General features: G+C 57.5%; 3 protein-coding genes across 3 annotated transcripts; 1 reads left to right on the forward strand and 2 right to left on the reverse strand.

Moving 5' to 3' along the window:
* Positions 1-827: 827 nt before the first annotated feature.
* On the reverse strand, positions 828-12,376 carry BESB_037710 (uncharacterized protein; the record flags this gene model as incomplete). The annotated part of the gene is made up of 12 exons (XM_029362357.1): positions 828-879; positions 1,412-1,494; positions 1,757-2,174; positions 2,906-3,096; positions 3,413-3,747; positions 4,087-4,354; positions 4,913-5,065; positions 5,477-5,733; positions 6,328-6,602; positions 7,125-7,327; positions 7,835-8,668; positions 9,077-12,376. 12 exons carry the CDS (start codon positions 12,374-12,376, stop codon positions 828-830), a joined length of 6,369 nt encoding a protein of 2,122 aa, XP_029221322.1.
* Positions 12,377-17,127: 4,751 nt separating this feature from the next.
* Positions 17,128-17,985, forward strand: BESB_037720 (EF hand domain-containing protein; the record flags this gene model as incomplete). The annotated part of the gene is made up of 1 exon (XM_029362358.1): positions 17,128-17,985. One exon carries the CDS (start codon positions 17,128-17,130, stop codon positions 17,983-17,985), a length of 858 nt encoding a protein of 285 aa, XP_029221323.1.
* A 1,688-nt stretch (positions 17,986-19,673) lies between these two features.
* Positions 19,674-21,515, reverse strand: BESB_037730 (uncharacterized protein; the record flags this gene model as incomplete). Its single annotated transcript, XM_029362359.1, has 1 exon — positions 19,674-21,515. The coding sequence occupies one exon, from the start codon at positions 21,513-21,515 to the stop codon at positions 19,674-19,676; it is 1,842 nt and encodes a 613-aa protein (XP_029221324.1).
* Between the last annotated feature and the right edge of the window lie 992 nt (positions 21,516-22,507).

The following is a 22,507-nucleotide window of genomic DNA, read 5'->3' on the forward strand; positions in this document are numbered from 1 at the left end:
GCCTGTTGCGACGGTCCGCGGGTACAGTAGATAGCAGCAAGTCCCCGAGAAGGCGGCGAGCCTGCCTCCCGCCTCTCTCTACAGCATCGCGAGAAGCCTGCCTCCTCACCAGAGTCGTGTTCCTGGCGTTCGCCGCAGCAGGACACGCGGGGGAACGCTGGAGTACGCAGGAGGAGCGCAGTTCCGGGCTACCCAGTGCGGGACACAAAAACGATAAATTCGTACAGTATGACAAAAACAAACGCCAAGAGGTTCTCTTATGCACAGTTCCCCTCTCCCTTTCCAAGCACTGAGACATTCTGGTCCGCTAGCACGCAATGCTTGTCTGTTCTATGGCACGACTCCTCCCCCTCTCCCGTCTCTTCCTCTCCCCCCATGTTTAAAAGAAGCCTTCTTTCAACACCGTGTCACGCTCGTACACATCCCTTCACGCGTCGAGAACGCGTAGACTGCGCTGGTTTGCAGCGCTGCTCTTTCGACCGGTCGCACCGATTCGCGCCAGCTAGGCCGTCTCTTAACCCGCCGGGGCGAAAGAGCGACAAACAGAGAGCAAGTGGTAGCCAGCAGTTCTGTCAGATTTCGGCCTCCTCCTCCCGTCCGACCCTAAACGCTTTCCTGGCTTTCCGACGCACACTCTGGAAGAAAAGTCTCTTTATCTCGCGCCTCGTTGCGTGTGTTCATTGTGTCCCCACCGCACCCGGGCTCCAGGGGCCCCAAAGTCGCGCCGCGCCACGCCTGCAGTGGGCGAGTCTTCTCTCGGGACGCCCATGCAGCTCCTTCAACCCGCACACCGCCCGTGTCATCACGCTGGTTGCAAGGCAGACACCCTAGAATGCCTCGCTCCCGGCAGGCCTGCGCGGGGAGGGAGCGCCCGAGGATCTGACCAAACGACGAAGAGATGACGCCGCTCACTTGTGGTGAACGTCACCGACGGGTTTGAAGACTTGGCTGCAGGCAACCCACGTGGCAGACACCTGAAGGGAGAGTCAGGCGAGCAACAAAGCTGAAGCAAAACGACATCCGCGCGTCGCCGCGCGACTTCCGTCCGCAGTGTGCGGCGTGTGCGCACTCGAGGGGCTTTACTCCCCTGGACACGGAAGGAAGGGACGCGACGCGGCAGTATTTGTTTTCCGTGTTCGCAGATTCGCAAGGAATTCGCACACGCTGTGCTCAGGCGCTTGAGCCGCACGTTCAGTCTAAAAGCCTCAAGCACCGCCAATGTCCCCAACGTCGACTTGCCGGAGGAGACTGGCCGCGCTCACTTGGTAGGCTGCGCTTCGTCGCGCACACAGCATCCCACCGCTGGTCAGCGGGAAGCGGAAAGCGCCCTAGTGACGTCTGAAAGAAGCGAAATGGCTGCTGACCATCCGCCATCGGTACGCAGACACGCGGCTGTTCTACTGGAACTTACGTCTCTACGGCCCGCAGAAGCGCGCCAATATTCTCCTCGATCTGTAGGACTAACGCCTCGGCGATGCCCATGATGGACTGCAGCTGAGAAGACGCAAGAGAGCAGCCGGACCGCGAAAAGAGCCACGTGAGCCGAAAGCGAGGGATACGAACAGCAAGAAATCGAAAGCTGGCGAAGGCACTACAGGACGGCAGATAGAAAAAGAGAACGCGTGGCCCAAATGAACTGCCGGAAACGACGCGAAAAGACTCTATAGCGCAGAACGCCGGCACAGCGAGGACAACGACACTCACGAAGGCTCCACACGCGCGGCGCTCGTCAAAGGCCAAGCAACGGGACTCTCACCGTGAGGAGCTCCTTCAGGTCCAGCAGGGAAAAAAGTTTCCGCGAACTTGCTCCTGGCCTGACAGTGCCTCCGCGAGCGTCGCTCTCGCCTCCGCCGTGGGCTCGCCGCTTCTCCGCCCCCTCGCGGTCTTCGCCTCGGGCTGCATCAGACGCCGACGCGGCGCTTGGAGCAGAGGCAGGCGCCTGCCAAGAGGGCGACCCCGGAGCCGACGCAGCTTCGCCTCCGTTGAGCAAGTTCCGGTTTTCAAACGCCGTGAAGTAGCGGTGGAACGCCGGCGGGACGTGCCGGTTAGGTTGCGCATGCTGCGCGTCCACGGTGGGGAGAACGAGGGCGGGACGAACGAACGCAAGGACGCGGTGCTCGAGGAACAAAGGCTCGCACAGCAGCAGCGCGGCGAGGTCCTCGAGCGAGACGAAACTGGAAACAGCGAAAGCGGACGCAGAGCCAGACATCAGTGCACACGCGAGATCTGCACCTCGGAGATGCAAGGCAGAACGGAAGACGGCCCGCAGGTCACAGCCAAAAAGAAAAAAGCTCGCGAAACCCACCCAGGCATGATGATAAAGGAAGCGCCGAGTCTGTAGACAGACAACCCAAAGCTCTGAGAAAAATACGGGGCCACAGCGGGAGTCGCAGAGACGGCGGAAGTGTAAGATAATCAAGGAAATCGGGTATCCTTTTTGACATAACGTGTAACGTACGGTATGCGTAGACATGGAGAATAATAGTACACTTCCCAAGAAGACGACAAACTAGATGCTCAAATATGGAGAAGCCCCGCGCACAGTCGCCTAACACAAAGGTGATGGAACATGACATTGAATGTGTTCCATCGAGGCGTGAAGCGGAGGGCGTGCAGGAGTCGCAAGTCAAAAAACTTTTTGCAAGCCATATTCACCCACCCCAAGGTGCCTTCTGTTCTCCCATCCATGACCGTCTCTCGAGCCCCTGCCCATGTCGCTGCGCAAGCAGCTATTTCGGCTATCTAAATATGGTATATCTCTGAATATTTTTTCATATCCATGTGTTCCTGAGGCGTGCGTGGCATGCTCTGGATTCCCTGCTGTCCACCTAAATTCTTTCCTAGTGTCTAGTGTGCGTTGGTCTTCTTCCCGGGGCACAATCGGCGCCCGCTTGCACGGACTCACCACAAGCCCTGGAAGCAGTAGATTCCCACGGAAATTTCTTCGGTTTTCCCGAAGGCATTGGGGGCGAGTAGACTCTTCTCGCCAAAGAGTTTTACGGATTTTTTGTGGTGCCGCGTCGTCGCGAGAGCTGACGCGCACAGGCGGCGCCACAGTGAGGAAGTCATGCGGCGGAGCGGGCGCCTGACGCACACCTGAGCGAGCGAGGAACCAACCAGAAAAAACTTGCGAAACTCCTCCGCCGTCTCAGGACTCTCCCTGCGGCCTTGAAGACCGAGCGCGACGTCGGCACAGACATGCATCGCTGCAACTAGAGGCTCTGCGGATTCTCCTTCCGTTGGTCCGTTCACTGCGTTGAATCCCTCCGCCCCGCTCCGCCTACAACGTTGCTTGCGCGGCTTCGTCTGCCCGCTCCTTTCCTGCGCCGCGCCTCTCTCTCCTTTCGCCTCTCCCTCCACCACGCCCGCAGCGGCCGCGTGCCTTTTTTTCCCGTTCGCCCTCGTGGCTCACCTTGACCGTGGCGACTCTGACGGCGCGCTCGTCTGCGCTCCGCGGCCGGAGAAAGTGCGGCGCGCCACAGGAGAGCGGCACGACCGGCGGCGCGTCGGACGCGGCCCGTCGGGCCTTGGAGACCGCGGGACTGAGCATGGCGGCGCGCGAGGCCTCCAGCCGGTCGACCGCGTCGGGCGTGGCGAGAGACACGGACGCGTGAGGCCACGACGAGCAAAAGAGTCTTTGCCACTCGCTGTGCGTCCGATCCACGCTCTGCGAAGGCGAAGTTCCTGCGGCGCTTGGAGACGACGCAGAGGACTTCGAAGACGACGCGCGATGCGGACGAATCAGACCTGCGAGGAGCAAACCGGAGGTGCCAATACACACGAGCAGAGAATGGCGACCCGGCGCGGGAGGACCCGAGCGACACGCAAGGGCGAGACACGCGAATAACGAGACGACCAAGCGTGCGGACAGCAGAGCCGCAGGCGGACAAGAGCAGGAGGACCCGAGAACACGAAACGAACGAACCGTCCGCCTCGAAGGGTCTGGGACAGCAGCGCGACTCCCCTCAGGAACCAAAACCGGGCCCTAGAGAGCCAGATCCGGTAAAACAGTAAAACGAAAAGTCGAGAAGCAAACGCCGAGGTCCACCTCCCACGCGCGCTGACTGGAAGACGGAGGGAACTTGCCAATTGCTGCGCAGAATGACGTATGGAAGGTTTTGTAGAACGAATCGTGCTTCGCCGTCCAGCATCCGCGAGTTTTCGACTGTTTGTATAACAGGTAGATAATCCCGTGCTGAATGGCCAAGTCGATTGCAAACTGCTCAGCCTGCAGCTCCTCTTCATCTGCCTCCGAGAGAAGGCGCGGAGGCGCTTGCCCGCTCGCGGCGCTCTCTCCAGAACCGTTGAGGAGCGCCCGGCGCGGGGCTTCAGAGACGACGAAGAGGTGGAGGGACTGCGCGGAGAAACAGAAGGCAAACACCACGCCCCAATGCCCCGCAGGAAGCAGCCGCGCACATGCGGGCACAATGTCGCGAGAGGACGAGATACCGAATCCGCGCAGAAGACCACGCGGCGAGGCAAGAGCCCGAGAACGAACGCACACAGCGAGAACAGATCAGCGAACACCAGACGGTCCTAGAGGTAAAGCTCCATTTTTCCTAGGTTCTACAGCCAGACCTGCGCAGCTGGCGCTGTCGTCCACCCCTGTTTGCCACACACTACTCATGCATATATATATATATATATATATATATATATATATATATATATACGCGAATATAAGGCATGTGTGTATGCATGTGTATGTACGAGAGGGGCATGAGCGTCAGGGGATACGATTATGTGCATTCGTTCCTCCGCTCGCATATCATTGACGCGAAGGCAGGCTCACACCTCGTTTGGCATTTGGCTTCTCGCAATGTAGCCCGCACGCCTGCTGGTTTTGAAAGCACTGGCGTGACCCGCGGCGACGCGGCAGACATACAGCCAAGTCCACCTCCCCACAACTCACATGCAAGATTTCGCCGGTGAGTTCAACGTCTCCAATCAGCATCGCCTCGTGGAGCGCCAAGCGGAGGAAGCGCGTGTCAGGGAGCCAGAAGCGTTCGCGCAGGTCCAGGCGATAGCGGCCCCAGCCACTGACGACAAAAAGTGCGTGCGTCACCTGCGGCAGAAAACGACCAAACAAAGAAAGGCAACACTACTCGCGCACAAGGCCCTCGATCGCTTGACGCCGCACCCGCGCATCGCGCATCTTTCCAGAACGATCTGGAAGCGCTCGCATGCATACAAGTGTGCACGGACCCAACGCGTCTGTAGCCGGCAACCTCAGACTCGACCGCGCATGCAACAGTACATACCCACCGCCCACGTATATATATATATATATATATATATATATATATATATATATATATATATATATATATATATATAGAGAGAGAGAGAGAGAGAGAGGTATATGTCTATATGAAGGCAAGTGGAGGTGCGTCCGCACAAGTGTCGTGCTGCATGCATGTGTGTGTGTGTGAGGCTTAGAATGGGTCGGCGAGTGGAGGCACGCGGGCTGACTCACCATGTAAACTTGGTTTTTCCAGTCTTCGGTTCCGAGGTCGAGGCGGTTTCGCCAGGGCCGCAGGCTGGTTTTCATCTCGAGAAGAATCTGCTCCACCGGCGAGGTGTCTCCCCAGCAGCTGCGGCCCTTCTTGGCGCCGCATGGCGTGATGCCCGCGCGCTGCATGAGGCTGCCCCAAACGAGCTGCTCAAACAGGCGCCCAAAGTCCACGCAGGCCCACTCGGGCGGCAAGTGGAAGTTGCATAAGCTGCAGACGGCTGAAGCAGACACCGGGAAACACGCAGCTCTGTGTGTCGAGCATCTCACCGAATGGCGTGGAAAACACAAGCGTACTCAGACACGCGCCAGAGATATCGCCCACAATATACACGTACAAATAGACATCTACGTATACTTATAACTGCATGTAGGTGCATCACCTGTGGAGACACAAACAGGAAACAGGCAACCCAGTCTCCGGTCATAGAAGGATTCAACCCTCAGCACAGCGGCAGACGACTTCCACTGCCCCCTCCGAGACCGTAGCGGATTCCAAGTACGTGCCTCTTGCCGACGCGTCACATGTCCTCTCGCGGCCTCCGGCTATACTTGGTTGAAAACAAAACTGCATGGAATACAATCTAGATATCCACTGCACGCCACACCCCCGAAAAGCAGAGACGCAAACATGCACAGGGCATCCCGGCTTTGTCCCCGTATGCATATATATATATATATATATATTTGTTGAAAGAGACGATACAGTTTCATATAAGTAGACAGAGGTATAAACAGATGTACGAATGCAATTGCGGATTCTCGATTCTCCTTCGATAGTCCGCTGCGCACGATTTCTGTGCTCTCTAGCGTACCGTATCTCCCTGAGACGCCTCCGGATCGGTCACAGTTGGGGCATGTGGAAAGATCGTAGTACAGCAGCTGTCCGTGGCGGAAGTCGAAGTAGAGGAATTCGAGACGGCTCGCGGCGATGGACCGCTCGACTTCTTCTTTCCACCCGCGGTAGTACAGCTTCTGCTCGCCTAAACTGCAGCTGAGCGTCGTCTTCGGAGCACCCTCGCCGCCTGTCAGACTCGCGCTGGCTGGCGACGCTCGCAGGCCGGAGGTGGTACTGTAGCGATGCAGGACGCTGAAAGCAGACGCCGAAGGGACAAGAGAACGGACTGCCGCGGCGAGGACCCATGCGAAGAGTCGCGAGGCTGCGTCAAGGAGCAGAGCCGGTGTGCGAGCGACGCGGGAGACTGCGCTCTGAGGAATGTCCCGCGGAGGAGCAGGAAGGGAGAGACGGTCGCAGAGAGACAGACACAGTCTGCACCGGCGAGCCAGCAACCCGGGCAGTTGATTCGGATTCTGCGTGAGCTCGACAGACGAAGCGCCCCAAACGGCACCACATATGTCAGCCGGACGCTCTCCAGAAGCGCGCACCCCGCATCCGATGCGCCTGTAGACTAAGAAGAAAAAACGAGGCCCGTGGCTTATTCCCAGCGCAGCAGGGCGGACGCCTGCAGATATCACCAGCGGCACAGCAGGTGGTGCAGCCGAGCCCAACCAGCACCAGGGGCTTGTTCCCGCCTGCGTTGTCAACACGTCAGAGACACGTCAGTCACCCCTGAGTCTCTCGCCTTTCTCGACACGCGCGTTGACTGCTTACAGCTGCGCCCAGCAGGCTTCCAGCGTGGAGAAGATCAGAGCCTCGTCAGTCATGATGGCGTCCTTGCCAAGCTTCCGGCGACGCTTCGACCAGAGCAGCAGAATGCACGACGCGGCGTCCACGATGGGGTCGACGAGGTGCCGTGAGGCCCCGAGGTAGCCCAGCAAATTCGTCAATAAGTACGCAACTTCAGCGCCGAACTCCTACGCGAAGCAACGTGCGCGACAAAGGCACAGCCGAGCGAAAGCAATGCAGCGAACGCTCTGCTTCAGGTCCACTCCCGCAATCGCCCTCTCTAACTGCCAAGATATGTATACATACATATATATGAATCGAGACGGGCGAATACACACTTCGTATCGAACGAAAAATCTGGACGTGGTAGCGCTCATCCACCGAGAACCTGTGTGTCGCAGGTATGAATGATGCTTCATCCCCCACCGCGAACGAACAGTCGAGTTCGTGCCTTCCCTCCTAAGATGACCATTGCTTTCTACAGCGCAGACATGTATGCATACGCGAGTACACAACAGTTGCCGGCGAACGAATGCATATATATATATATATATATATATATATATATATATATATATATATATATATATATTGAAGAGACACGAGTCTTGTTGCTCAGGCGCCGAAGGGAGCCCTGTCGGTTTTCCGTCACTGCCACTATGCGTGCTGTCCAGGCGTGTCTGTGTCGGCTGTACCAAGAAGTTCATTTGTTCCTCCTCTTTGCTCGAGTTGGCGACTCTGAGGAGAAGGTTTTTGAGGAAGGCGACAGCCTGGAGGGCAGTTTTCTTCCCCATTGCATGCAGCAGGTGTCTGGCGGGCGAGAGAGGGAAATCGCCGAGTCGGACGAAGATTGTGTTTGCGGGAATCAGTTTCTTCTTGTCTGCCGTCGCCCCTTTTCCAGAGGCGGCGAGGACCGTCTTGGCGATGGTCGCTGAGCGCTTCAGTAGCTTCTGGCCTTTTCTCTCGCGGAAACTTCTCCACGCGTCTTCGTCCCCGAAGTAGGGCTGAATGGCATCGAGGCTTGGGAAGGAGAGGAAAAGGCTGCTTTCTTCCTCCGCGATCCTCCGCCAGTCGAGGCACTTGAGCTTCCAGGCCGGATGCTCGCTGGGTCGGCTCGCCGAGTAGGGAACGCCGTAGCAGTCTGGGCACATCCAGAGCACCTCTCCGCTTTCCTCCTCGCTCTCTCTCCGCGCGGACTGCGTTAACGTTCCATTCTGCTCACCCCTTGCGCGTCTGCGCGGTCGTTCGTCTCCCTCACCAGCCCGCGCGTGGCTGCGATACTCCGGCAGCGGCGGCGGCGGAGGCGGCAGCGAGGTCCAGTCGGGGATCGCCAAGTGCGAGCCGTGCGGCGGCGCGCCAGCGGCTGAGAGAGCGCTCGCGGCTGCCGACCGGAGCTCGACGGGGACGAAGACCTGCAGCGGCCGGTACTTGAAGAGGCATGCAGGGTGGAAGACCCGCGGGCAGAAGTCGCAGCAGAGGACGTCGCCGAAGCCGCCGCAAATCCCGCAGAGCGTGAAGTTGACTGCAGCCTGAAGAGCGCACGAACGCACGAGCAAAGACGGACAGACGTCACAGCACACACGTGAGACGGATGCAGCGTGTGAAGAAGGGGGAAGGTCGAAACGAGCGGCCGCGGGAAAGATCCGAAGGGCACTCAAAACGTCAAAAGAGGCTCACACACAAAACAGAGAGCAGCAGAGAGGCTCAGGATGCCGCTGAGCGAGAGCGACGCCGAGAGCACCTCGAGTGACACACGCGTAGTGCCATAGCTCAAAGTGATTGAGCTATGGCACTACGCGTGTGCAACGAGCGCCGTGGGAGCCGCGCTGCAAGAACAGTGCGGACGCGAGAGGAATCTAGCGACCCGTCCGCCGGCCGCAGGACTTTGGTCGAAACCCGCGGACCCCGACGGACTGGGGTACCGGCGCGCGTCTTACGTTCATCTTGATGACGCGTTTCCGAATCTTCAGAGGTCGCGTTTCTGCGGCTGTCGCTCGAGCGGCGCGTGCGTTGGTTCCATCTTCAGTCCCGCCTGCTTGGCTCTCGTCCTCTTGGCTTCGATCTCTCGCCGAACAGGGCCATCCAGTCTCAATGCACTCCGTCTGTGTTCGAATGCCCGTTTCGTTCTCGTCGTCGCTTTCTTGTGCGTCGCTCTGGTTTTTTCGCCCTCGTAGGCGTCCGCCTCTCTTGCCATCTGCGTCAAGTCCTTGATGCGCCTTCCCGTCGCTGGAATCTCGCTCGGCACGGTTGTTCACGAATGCTTGCTCCCCAGTTCGTCCGGCCTCTCCCCCCACCTCGTCGGGATCGTTTTCCAGTGCATCTCGCGTGGTCGCCTCGCTCGGGCCGTCGAGGGCGCTGCCGGCGCATCGTGCCGCCGCGGCCGACTCCTCGCCCGTCTCTGCAGTTTCCTCTGCATCGTGCGAGAACAGCGCGGCCTCCGAAGCCGAAACCTCTTCTGCACATGCGCGGTCGAGCGACGAGGTGGCATCCGCGCTTTCGACGCTCTGCACACGCGCATTCTCGTCATCGGACGTCGTAGACACCTCTTCTTCCGAACTCTTTTTCAGCGTTCTTGGCCGCTTCGCCGGGGGACGGACTCGCGCCCCTTCCTCGCCGCGGTCATGCGCTTTCCCTGAGGGCGACCCGCGGGTCTCCTTTGCCGCGGAGTTCTTTGTCTCACGCGGCGACGCGGCAGCCACGCCACCGGCGTCTGTCAGGATCTCTGACTTAGCCCCTGCTGAGCTTTCTTCTCGCGCACTTTCTTCTTCTACATCCTGCCCTAGCTTCCCAGCCTTGTCGCCTTCAGCACGAGGATCTGCTTCTTCCTTCACCTTTCTTCGTTTCGCTTCCAAGGAAGGCGTACCTGCTTTTCCTTCGTGCTTCGGAGTTGCGGGGTTGTCGCGTGCGCTGCGCTTCGGGGACTCTTCCGCGTTTTCGTCTTGAGCGATCTTCCGCTTGCGGCCGTCGTCTTTTTCTGCCCTCACGCGGCTTTGAGTTTTCTCCGCCTTTCGCTCATGCTGGCGTGCGAGCACTTCGTCCTCCGACGAATTCTCACCCATTTCTGCGTCGGCCTCTTCCCGCATCTCCCTCTTACGTCCTAGGCTTTTTGGTTTCGACTCTTGGCTCCGTCGGCTCCCTACAACTTCACCCTTCTGTCCGCCGGCGCCTCTCTCCTCCTCAGTCCCTCCCTCAGCCTCTCGCACGGGGCAGCGGCGCCCGACGCCTTCTGCGTCGGGCGCCGCTGCCCCCATGCCTCCCCTCGACGCGCCCTGTCTATCGGCTCTGTCGGCTTTCTGGCGGGGAGTCCCTTCTTCCTCCACGAGTTGGCCCTGTGCCTCATGTGCAGCCGAGGCGCCCCTCGACAAGCGCTTCCCGCTTTTTCCCCCAGTCTTCGTTGTTTTCTTGTCGGCCTCCTGTGGATCCTCAGCTGCGACTTCCTTTGGGTGAGGTCTGCCTCGCGACTTTCCAGACGCTTCACCCGACGCACGCACGCGGTCGCCCGAAAGGGGGTCCGCCCCCTCCGCGGCTGCGTGGGCTCTTTCGGCCTTCTTCACAGGCCCCCCGGCTTTGCTCCGCCTCTCAGATGTGGCGTCGTCACTGGGCGGATGCGTCGCCGACGTCTCTGAAGAGGCTGTCGTCGCCAGAAGTCTTCGCGCGCGTCTTCGTCCGTTGCGCGCTGCCATCGAGACAGCCAGAAGTTCATACGCCTCCGCTGAACCTCCACCTTCCAGCAGAAGCTTTTTCGCTTCTTTCGAGCCTCCGATCTCCTCCGCGAGCAGGGCGGCGATCGCGGCCTGCGTCGCCTCGTCTGCATCCTCGAGCACGTTTTTCGAGGCGTTAATCTCCTTGTCTGCTGCCCGCTCGCCTGGCTTTGCGTCCGCCTGCCGCCGATCCTCGCTCACGGCTCCCTGGCTCCGACGCGAGTTCTTGGAAAGCTTGCCTTTCTGAGAAGACACTTCAATTCGAGCGTCGCCTGTCGACGCTGACGCGGACGACGGGGAAGGCCGAGACGCGCGAGGCGCTGGCGAAGACGCCGCAGACAGACTCGGATTCGTCCTCCCCACCCCCGAGACGGCGATAGGCTTCGTTTTATTTGCCCCCTTCGAGATCTGCTGAGGCGTCGGCGGGGACGCGGCCAAACTGCTCCGCGTCGGCCTCCGCGACCGCTGCCCTGACAGCGCCATGAGAATCTCTATGGGGACGGCGGAGTCTTCGCTGCCCTTCTTTCCATTGTTCAAGAGACTCGACAGCTCGCGACAGGTTTCCATCTCTGCTGCGAGCGCGGCTGCAATCGCCTTGGCTGTCTCTTCATCTTCGCACACCCGCGCTGCGGGGATCCCGGTCTCTCCGGCCCGGGGCGTGGAGGCCGCACTCTCGCCCTTTGCCTTCCCCCCTTCCGCGCGTGCCGCTCTGGATGCGCCGGCAGCGGTGGCGCTGCGGGATGAAGACGTTGATGGCGCTGCATGCTTGTTCGAGGAGGATGAGGCGGAGGAAGATGGAGGGGTGTGGTCGGCAGGGCTGGCGGAGGCAGGAAGGGGGCTCGAGGACGCGGCTGCAGAACTGGAAGGAGACGGTGTGGGGCCGCTCGCGCCGGCTGTGCCTCTCTGGTCTCCGCAAGAGGCATGGTTCGTGGACGCGCTCCGTGGAAGAGATCCCGCAGAGCCAGAGGATCCGTGACGGGAAGCGCCGTGTTTCCCGGTGTTGTTGAAAGAGATACACAGTTCATCGAAAGAGTTCCCACTTCCAGAGAGAAGTTTGAGCAACTCCCTGGACATACCCTGCTTGCGTCCCGCCCCCAGCTTAGGGTCTACAGCCGAGGCGTGCGCGACGAAGGACGAGGAAACTGACGCCGACGGGTGAGCAGGGGGTCCCAACGCGTCTGCTGCCCTGCCTTCCGTGGAGCAGTCAGGAACAGAAACAGAGCAGTCAGATGCTGCGCCAGCGGATGACGAAGCAGCCTTCGCAATCGCGTGCTGTCCCTCCGCTGGCGCCGCGTCTGCAGCGGAGCGGGGAGAAGGACTGGAGCTGGAGGCAGACGGCGTGCCCTGCGCGTTTCCCGGCTGGGCGGACGAACCTGCTTCAAGATTGTCACTGTCCTGTCGCTGCTCAGCGCTGGACACGCTCACATTGTCACGTTCCGTCGTCTCTGACAAGAGAGAGGCTTGCGTCTGACCAGGAACAGGTTCGCCGCGAAGCCCCGACGACTCGTCTCCTCTCAGTGAGACTGCCTTCGCCATTTTCCTCTGAACGCTCTCCACGAGATGATGCACTGGCAAGAGACCCAGGGATGAAGGGGAGAAGGCGGCGGAGCTGGTGGGAGCAAGCGCTCAGGGAATCCGGAGAAAAAATGGGGAGAGACAGCGCGGGGGAGGTTAGCGTGTAGGACGGGTACGGCAGAGACACGACGACGTGGCGTAGATGGAAGGGGAGGGAGGGGACGCCAGGTAGACGGACGGGAACCAGAAGAGACAAGTCATACGCTCTGCCCCCGCAAATCTGTGAAAAAAACGGAAAAAAGTTTACTCTCAGCAGCTACAGGGAAGGGGAAGAACGGTATCCAGCAAGCGCGTCAAGTCCCGTCTCCCCCGCCAGCGCGAGCGGCTCGCTCATGAGGATGCTAGATCTATTGTTCAAGAAAAAGTGTGAGAGCCCTGCAAGCGCAGATCGTGTGTTTGAAACCTCCTCGATGATATGAACAGAACCGAGGAAAACACCCCGCCACCACGGAGCGTAAAAGCCTGTATTGTGAAGACCGCATCAACGTTATGTCGCTCTTCTGGGCAAGAGTGGTTGCAGGCGCGCCAGTTCCGCACACGCGAGCTGAGAGAGCAATCGAGTGCCGTGCCCGCCCGTTATATGGAGGCGTCGCCGCCCAGGCTCACGTAAGACTCAACAGGGAACGCATTACGTTCAGAAAGAACCGAAAGCGAACTCCGGTCGCTTCTCCGACAGCCGAAAATGCACCGCGCAGTCAGTGCGGAGCATGGCAGATGAAGGCGGGAATGCGCAGCGTAAGTCCCGTTGTTAGACCGTGATGCGGCCTAGGCTGAAGCCGGGCAACTCAGGAAACCTCCTTTTGTCGGAGACGAAGTGGAACGCAGTTCTCCGACCCAAAGGGAAAAAGCAGTAGTTCATCCCGGGTGAATGTTGGGGACAATTCCATGAGGTTCCAGTTTAGTCCGGGCAGAGTCATTTGCTTTTTTAGGTGCTACGATTGCTGACCAGTCACTCGCGATCCGGGCTCCTACCGCCCCAGAAGCCAAACGGCTCATCAGTGCATGCAACGCGGATCGCGTAGCGACAGTGAAAGTTGCAATGGCAGCTGCTCGTACGCTAATCAGCCTCAAGTGTGAGTTCATTGCCGCGGAACACCGCATCTAACGCCTCCTCTGACCCTCGCTACCTGTGATTTGAGATAGGGGCCGTTTTCGAGGCATGCGCGGCCATATGTTGCGGAGCATCTGTTGACATTCTGCACCGAGGATCAGTGGCGCCTGGCTCATTCTTGGCTGCGCATCATCCCAGGACCGCGTCTGGGAGATGTGTCCTTGCGGCTGGTGCTCGGGTCGAAACAACACAGGAGATTTCTCGGGAGCGGCAGAGAGGAAGGATCCTGCATGGCCTCCGTGGATTGGACAGGAAAACGAATAGCGCCAGCACCTCTTTTCGCCACTCGGGGACTGGGGCTGTCAGTCCATGATAATGCTACAGCTCAAGAGAATTCTCGAGCGAAAACGCCACTGTGTGTCTGAAAACCTGGACAGCGTCGCACAGAGCCAGCAGACCAGCCTTGAATCTGAAGCCAGGTCCACGTATAGCGCACGGTACCGAAACGTATCCCGTCGCCCTGGCCTGCCGTGTTTTTCCTGGCGTAAGGGACGCGACTGGAACCAGGAGCTGCAGCTGTCACAACGTCACAAAGCCCCCATGGTTCCGCCATTGAGCCGTCGTTCGTCTCGTGGTTGCAGCAAGGACCAAAGGGAGTCAGACCTACGGCGCATGTCGCGACGTTGCGCAAGCAAGTTTCGCGGCATCAGGCGATGTACAGCTCAAAACTCACGCAAGAGAAAGTCGCATTCAGTGGTATCATGGCCGCGTCCTCAAGAAGAGCTGCACGCGCTACACGCAATGCCGTTGGCGCTATTTTGGGATCTGATGGACACCGTCGCTTGGACTGTATGGCGCGTGGCATGCTGCGTCGTTGAGATGCAGAGCCTTATTGGGATTAGCCTCTCTTTTGCTATGTTTGAGCGTTAGAAGCAGTGTGCTGCATTTAGGGGTCCAGGAGACCTCAGGCTATCAACAATGCCAGGAATAATAAGCCCTAAGGTAAGTGTCAATGCCCTGGAGCACCTTCTAAGGGCATGATATGCGCTTCCTCGATCGACATCCCTGCCCCTTTGCATGTAAGAAGTCGCGGATTTCGGCTGACACTCGCAGTTCGCTTCCCCGTCATGGAGCACTGCTTACTGGGCAAGGCCTCACCGATCACTCAAAGAATGAGTCCGCACAATGGAAGGCGTGGCTCCTCTCGTCGGCGAGTGGAAGATCGTAGAAGTGACTTGCAGAACGGTGCAGGCGATTTGTGTGCCACAAGGAGCGCCACACGCCGTACCTACAGTACAGTCCAGTTAACGCTACACTTTTGCAGAGAGAGAGCATGGACACTCTTGGAAGAAAACGCGAGAAGAAGAGGGGAGCTTCCGAAGGAGAACCCGCCGACGCCTTCTCTCAGGCGAGTTATTCTCCCCCCCTGCGAGAATCGAGCAGCCAGATAAAAAGGACGTCTGTCCCCGTAGCACGACCCCGTGTCCCACTGTGTTGTACGCCTCACATGCTGAATCACACTTGCAGTATCACCTCGGCCTGTTGTTCAAAATAACTGAGGTTAAAGATGTGGAAGATACACGTCTCCATGTGATCGGCAAGTTGTTGAGGCTTCAACAGAATGCGCTTGTTCGCACCGGGACAGCGATCGCTCTTTTGCTGCGTTTCAAGGCGCGTTGGGCCTACGAAGACTGAGATCTCGTTGGCGGTTAGCAGAAAAACACGTGCGCTTTTTTGGCTTCCACCGAGGACACAAGTATGACAAGAACACAAAAAAGTGACCGTTTTAGTAACACAGCTCACGATTAGTCGCCGTGGGCTGAAGGTTGATACAGTGATTTACAGCACAAGCGGTATATTGGAAATACTTGAGGTGGCTAGCACGGATCTGTTGCTGTGTCAAGAATGCTAGTGAGAGGTGTCATAATGCTGGTGAGAGGTGTCATAATGCCGAAGCAGGCAAGTTGTTGGCCAGGAGCACCCACGATGCTTCACCGAAAGGTTTTCCCGACCACTGTTACCTTTACCGAAAACAAGAGGGCAAAATGTCCTTCGCGACACACGGTCAGTATAGGGTTTCGTCCCTCTCGATTGCCACCGTAACTCGTCCGATGATATAGAATGCTTTCGGGCTCTCTGCACCACGAATACGGAAATGGAAAAGAGAGACCTGATGGAGCCGAAATTGTAGTTGGGGCAGCGATGGTGATGCCGCAGACAGCCAGTCCGCACGAATATCGATCGCGTGTGTTCGATGACCGCGCGTTATCGGCGAAGGGGAGGTCCAGACTGCAGCACCCCGGAAGGCCTTCCCCGGCCTACGTCCGGCTGGCCTGGCGGTCATCACCTAGGGAGTTACTGTTGTGTTGGATGAGCGGTGTCCAGTTTCCCGCCCAGATGGCAATGATGGTTGTGTCTGCTGAAGCTGAGCAGCGCAGTGCAGAGACGGTAATAGTGCAAACCCAACTGTGTCGCGGGTTTCACGCTGGTACGTGTGACGGCACAAAACAACTAAAGAACTGCATTGTCGCGCCCGGTGCCAATGATGTTGTGTCATGTTGAAATGCAGCTGTGACTCAAAGCTAGGGGGGAGGGGCGCACACGTACCGGTGCAGACTGTAGGAATCTAGGGGAACTAGCGGTGCCTCTTGGGGCGAGGTGAATTCCGAGTGAGACTTACTGCATGATCAGCACACGCACTTTCGGTGTTTACTCTGCTGAACAAATCAGCATGAGAGCTCACTGCGATGTACGTTCTACAGAACACTAGGGATGGCACCGCCACGGTATCAGTGTGTCTTGCCGTTGTTCCCTCGCCGAGATTATTTGCAACACTGTACCCTCGCGAGGAAAAATAGAAGAATTTTTTACAGTTGTTAACTGCACCATGAGTTCTTTCAAGGCTTCACGGTACCCCTGTTGTCAAACATGTGGCAGGACGTACCGTGCGCTGAAGCTTGGAAACCAGCAACCGAGGATGAGAGACTTGCATAGGCGGGGGGGGGGGGGGGGTTCGTGCAGTGTCATGTCTACGGGTGCGTGACAAGCCAGGAGGCTCGAGACAGCCACCGTTTGCCCCCATACCCTCTGTTCGTAAGAAGATGACACGAGTTGAGCGAAATGCACAAAGACCCGGCATCAACCTTCCGCATGGACACTTTTGTAACCTTCTTTGGAGTGACATTTTCTGGCTGGGGAGCATCGTGAATGCTGCCCAGTCGTCTCTTTATCACCGGCGGTGACCCCGTCTACAGAGCGAGAGTAGTTCCTTCAGATGCTGCATGTCAGCCGACATTCAGCCATTGCGATGACACGTTCGCTAAGGGATCGTCAGAAAATCTGTTGCTCTGGAAACCAGGCTCGATCACATTGACCCTGGCTTCCGCGTGTCCTCGTGAACGAGGCTCCGCTCTTTGTGTGTCATTTTTGCGCTGTCCTCACCGTATTGTTCGCGGCTCTGGTTGGCTTTCCAGCGGGCGCCGTCCCCGACTCTCTTCTGACGCTCCACCAGTGGCGGGGACGGTGACCTTTCTCCTTTAGAAAAGAAAAACCGTGTGCGATAGTGCCTTAGGCTACCTGCACTTCTCTGAAGAAACTATTCGCAAAGCATCGGGGGAATGCAGCGGCATGTCTTCCGCATCTCTCTCCCACGCATGTTAGAATGGTCTTCTCGCCGTCCGGTCTACAGCCGGCTTCCAGAGAGGATCTAGCCGGACGTTTTCTAGCGCTCGGCAGGACTACAGGCCACGATAGCATAGGCGCCGCCGTGCGCGGCGTTCCGGGTGCGGACGAGAAACGGCGTGCAAGTCTGCGTCGCGGGATCCCTTCGCAGACGCCCGACAGGGAAGCCGAGGATCAACGCACTTTCTCGGGCACCGGGGGTAGAGGCCTAAGCAGGACCCAGAAGGCGACGCCGTCAAACACAGAGCAGAAGGCAGCAGGTGGTCTTCGGAAAAAGGCATCTGGCGTCGGCAAAGGGAATGCGGCGCTGACGAAGCAGCTGTTAAACGACATTAACGCCGGAGGGGATCGCGATCCACTTCAGGAACGACACCACAAGCAATTTATTCGCGACTGCGTCGAGTGCTTTACTTTCCACGATGTTGATAATGATGGATTCGTTCCCACCGAGGAACTTCCCTGGATGCTACGCAACCTAGGTCAATTCTGGACCATTGAGGATCTCAAAGGCCTGGACACGAAGCTTAGGCACCAAGGGATTTCGCAGCTCGATGTCACTCAGTTCATTGACCTTGTTGCCGAAGAGCAGGACCGAAGAAAGCTGAACGTCGGCAAGCTCGCGGAAGCGTTTCATGTGATGGACAGGTTAAACAAGAACAATGTGGCACTGACCGATCTGAGACATTACATGAAGATTTTCGGGGAACGCATGAGTGATGACGACTGGAAGACACTGCTGAAAATTACAATCGACGTCAAGGAAGGATACAAGGCTGTTGCAATCAAACAGCCAGCTTTCCTGGAAATGTTTGCTAAGTCCGTGGAAGATAGCATTTGACGCAGGAAGTGGCCAGAGTGGCTGCGCGCGAGCGAAGCCGGAGAACACGCCGCCCACCCTCTACGGAAGGCCCAGGGGGATCCGGCCGAGCCTCCTGTGAAAGGCTATCTCTCATATCTGCATGCCGCCTCCGCCACTACTTTCCAGCGCGAAAACGGCACGCAACAAATACGGAACACCTGACCTTCAGCTTACTCATCGAGGAGAGCAAGGAAATACATAGGAAGGAGGATGTCTGCGAAGTAGCTTACATCCCACTGACGGAGGCGGTAGATGGCCAGCGAACCTGCCCGCAAGTGCTGGAAGGCACATCACCGTGTAATTCGCCGGGAGCCGGATACCAAGGAAGCTGGCGTTTACGGTTTGCCAAGCGGGAATCATGCAACGTAGTCCATAATTTTGGATGTGCGACGCAGATTTCGCCATGCATGCCACTTGACTATATACGTACACAGCGAAGATGTAAGCAGTCTCATTGTTCCTGGTGTGTACCATGAGCGCGCACGGGCATAAGCTTGTGTGCTATTGAATACGTAGGCGTTTCTTTTGGATGGAAACCAAGCGAATCAAAGTGATCGGTATCACGCGCCAGCGCTGATATGTAAATGTAGGCAGAGATCTGGATCCGACACCCCTCCCCTCGCTGAGATAAAGATGGCAGTATCGGCGTTTCTCAGCCATGAGCCCTCAGCGCGTGTCTTCCAGACAGTGAAGTGCGGACATGGCCTATGCTCCAGTATCCCTTTAGGTTCCGCCAAGGGCACCTACGACTCCGTACGTCAGCGCGTATGTCTGCTTACAAACCCCAGTCTTGGTTGCAGACTCGTCAAAATTAGTTCCTACCGGACGCTCGACACACTACCAGATACCTTCGCGCGCATCACGGCATGTTGCCTGCTCCTCTCAGTCCAAGTCGCACGCGCATAAGAGTTCTATTCTGCATCTCCATGTGCGAGTACTTCTCGCAGCGGGGCGGGTCGTTCGTAACTTCAAGACAGTGACAATATGCCTGTTTTGCCGCCAGCGACTCGGACAAGCGGTTCACTCAGATATTACGTGTAACAGCCGCTGGTGGCGAGTCCCTCGCACAGCCTTGTGCCAGCGTTAGTGAAACACACAAGTATGTTTCTCTCCGCTAGTTATTTCATGATTCTAAGCGTCGCTCCTTGCGATACCCTTTCAAGGCACTCCGGGACTCCCGGCCGTAAAATCGAGCTGCCAGCGCTAACGCAATGAGCGTGCGAGGGCTTGTAGCCCGTATTTCTCTCCTCTCACAAGGATGCCATCACAACGCGGCTGTGTCCGATGGCACATTCCCGGTATCCAAGCCACTTTCGGATAATTGCGAAAGACACCGAAGTCTTACACAAAGGGATCCCTCAGTGTGGACATTACAACCACTGGTCGGCATTTGCGTACACACTTTACACTCAAGCGAGTAGCATGATTCCGGGCAATGCGTCAGGAACTTGCTCACATTTCTGAGATGCCGATGTGCGTCTGTTGTTTTCGGCAACAACTTGTGCAGAACAAAATAAACATTGGCATAAGTCTTAGGACATCGCAGCGTGCGCACTAAAAGCATAGGTCGCCTGGGCGATTTTCCGGATTACGAGATGCACGCTGCGTCACGGAGTTAAAAAATGCACGCTGACGGAAGGACTATTTCACCGACTGCAGCAGCAAGTTTAGGGCTGCTGGAACATAGGCCATGTCCGCACTGCATTCTTTGGAAGGACACGCGCTGAGGGTTCATGCCTGAGAAACGCCGACAATGCCATCTTTATATCCGTGAAGCCCTTCTCACCGCTGTGCCTACATCTTGTAAACGACACAGACTCGTTATTATTAGCTGCCGCGCGGAGCGTGTCCCTCACTTTGAGAACGGGAACCCAGAGGAGATTAAATGGCGGCTCTCCACATACTACAAAGTACAGGGAAATCCCGAGTGCCCACGTGTCCCTTTCCTCACTGCAGTCAATGTTACCGCCTTGACTGGCGCGCCGATAAACAGCCTCTGTTGTTGAAAGATCCCTGAATTTTGCCGTTCCCAGGTAATTACACCCCTTGCCGTCTTGGGTCTTCACTGCACCGTCAAAATCGGTTAGAAGGATGTCACCGGCTCCTGTGACTAGGAAGTTGTCAGGCTTGATGTCTCCGTGGACGATGCCCATGCTGTGGAGGTTTGCCACAGACAATATCATCTGCTTGATGATTGACTGGATGCTAGAGAACGGAAGCCGCACTGAGAGGAGGACATCTGCGAGAGAGCATGTAGCTCGCGGGTACGCCACCACGAATGTGTAGAACTGCGGCGCCGTGTCATCTTCGAGCGCCCACTGAGGCGCGGGACCCCCGCCGACCGTTCCAATGATTCCGCTGTACAGAGGGAAGGCGAGACCACAAGCCAGCGCATGCTGCGTGTTCGCTGGACCCAGCAGATGAACAATCTTTAGTATAGTCGCGCGGGCTTCATCAGCATACGTTCCGAGCAGAGTTGATGTTCGAGCCTGTCCCTTTACTTGGAGCAACCTCAGCGCTACTTCCTGATGGCCTTCTTCCAATGCTGCAACGACGACCGCGGCAGAGCCGGAACCGAGGATGGCGCCCCGCGTAAGTTTAGCTGTGCGGGGAAATGGCCACGAAATATCTACAGTGAAGCTGGAAAAAGCAGGCAGAGCCGCATCGAGGGCTGCCGAGAGCTGCGCAGCCGCTGGTATATACATTTGTGCCGCGGCGACCCGGACGGCGGCGTTGGCTAATGCGGCTTTGCCCCTCTCTGACACAACCGTAGAAAGAGGAATCGTCGCACCCGCGCTTGGTGATGTCCCACTCGAACTGGGTCCAGGTGCCGGTCCGTGCGCAACTCTGGCTTCCCCGTCAGCCACCGAAGGCTCGCCCGCACTACGCCGCTCGGCAAAAGACGGGTTGTTTGCGTGAAAAGAAATCGTATATCCCATCTGCTGACTATGCAGTGGTACCAGATGCAATCTCGACGGCAGGGAACCCGAGATGATTCGCCGAATTCCGCGAAGCTTCTCCTGCAGAACACTTGGATGAGGCAAACTGCCGACATGAATCGTTCCCGCCCCCGTCACCTCTCCTGTAGAGGCTGATTCCTGAACAACGCCCGGAACCTGCAGGCGAAGCTGCTTGTCTCTGTCGAAATTCACTGACATATCCTGGCGATCCTCGCCATGCCCCAGAGGCAATTTCCTGAACGGGAGAAAGGGTGCGGAGGCAGGCAAACTTGCTGTCGGCGGTGAGGAGACGCTGGACAGCTCTGGCATGACACCTAACCCCGCAGTAGCCTCGTCGAGTTCCAAGTCACCATCGCCGTAGGGCGGCGACGTGGTAGAGACCCGAAACCCTGGCCATTCGCTCCAGTTCCTAGGGGGGGAATTGATTTTCTTTCGTTGATAAGGAAGTGATGCTTCAGGTAGGGTTTCTCCATGTTTCATGCAGGGAAAAAACAATATCCCGAAAAAGACCCAACAACGGGGGATGATGAAGACCACGGTATGCCTCATTTTGAGATAAAAGTGCCGATCTTACAGCCGAGGGTACAGAGCGTCTCAGACTCCCAACTCTATCTGAATCAGTAGGTTATCTACTGAGCGACGGCAGCACGGCAGAATCATGACCTACTCATGGCGTCCGCAAACTTTTGCCCCCACCCGAGACGTCGACCACATGTTTTGCAACGCTCGGATGCCCCGGAATAGGTGCCACGGTTACAACAACTAGTCACTTGTCAGTGACGGGCGCCTCCGGAACGCTTCTTGGCTCAGACACAAATTGAGTACCTTGTGAATGCCTTCCGATCTTCACATTCCGCCGCGTCATATTCACCCACCGGGGATGCTCTCTGCTCGACGACTTCCCCCTTCCCCGTTGCACTTTCAACACGTCCTGCTGGCTTTACCACACAAGACGAGAGAGAGGCGGGGAAGCAGAAGGAAGCTTGGATGCACTTGTGCCGTAGTTGAGTCTGCTGGAGACTGTAAACGGGAACGGGGGAGCCGTTGTTTGCTCGCCGATTAACTAGCCAAGACACCAGTGGGAGCGGTCGCGACAAAAGATCGATTTGCTGCAAGCCAGCAGAAAAAAGGCAGATGTCGACGTGAATAGGCTAAAAGCGTCCAAAGCTACCATCTCCGCTGAAAATTCAGTAGAGCCCGGGTAAACACACTCGAGCTTCGACAGGATTGAGGTCGGGGTCTTGTCAGCGCCCCAACCCCCGCTGTTACCCCAGAACCCATGGGTTCGAGACATGTCGCATCCTGGTCGCCGGTGGGGTTTAGGGTTAGCGAGTCGGCGAAATAACGGTGACACACAGATGTGCTGTGGAGCAAAACATATTCTTAAAAGTGGGCTTTTCTTAGGACTGAGGAAGCGGATGCGGCAGCGTCCAACCTGAGCGCGTAGAGGTTTGCTTCCCCGTATCCGTTCTCCTGCCGAAATACACCAGCATGAAGGTTGTTGTTTGATACATGGCCGCACAGAGACGATAGCTGCGTAT

This window comes from Besnoitia besnoiti, chromosome II (genome assembly GCF_002563875.1).
Source record: "Besnoitia besnoiti strain Bb-Ger1 chromosome II, whole genome shotgun sequence".
Taxonomy (NCBI): domain Eukaryota; phylum Apicomplexa; class Conoidasida; order Eucoccidiorida; family Sarcocystidae; genus Besnoitia; species Besnoitia besnoiti.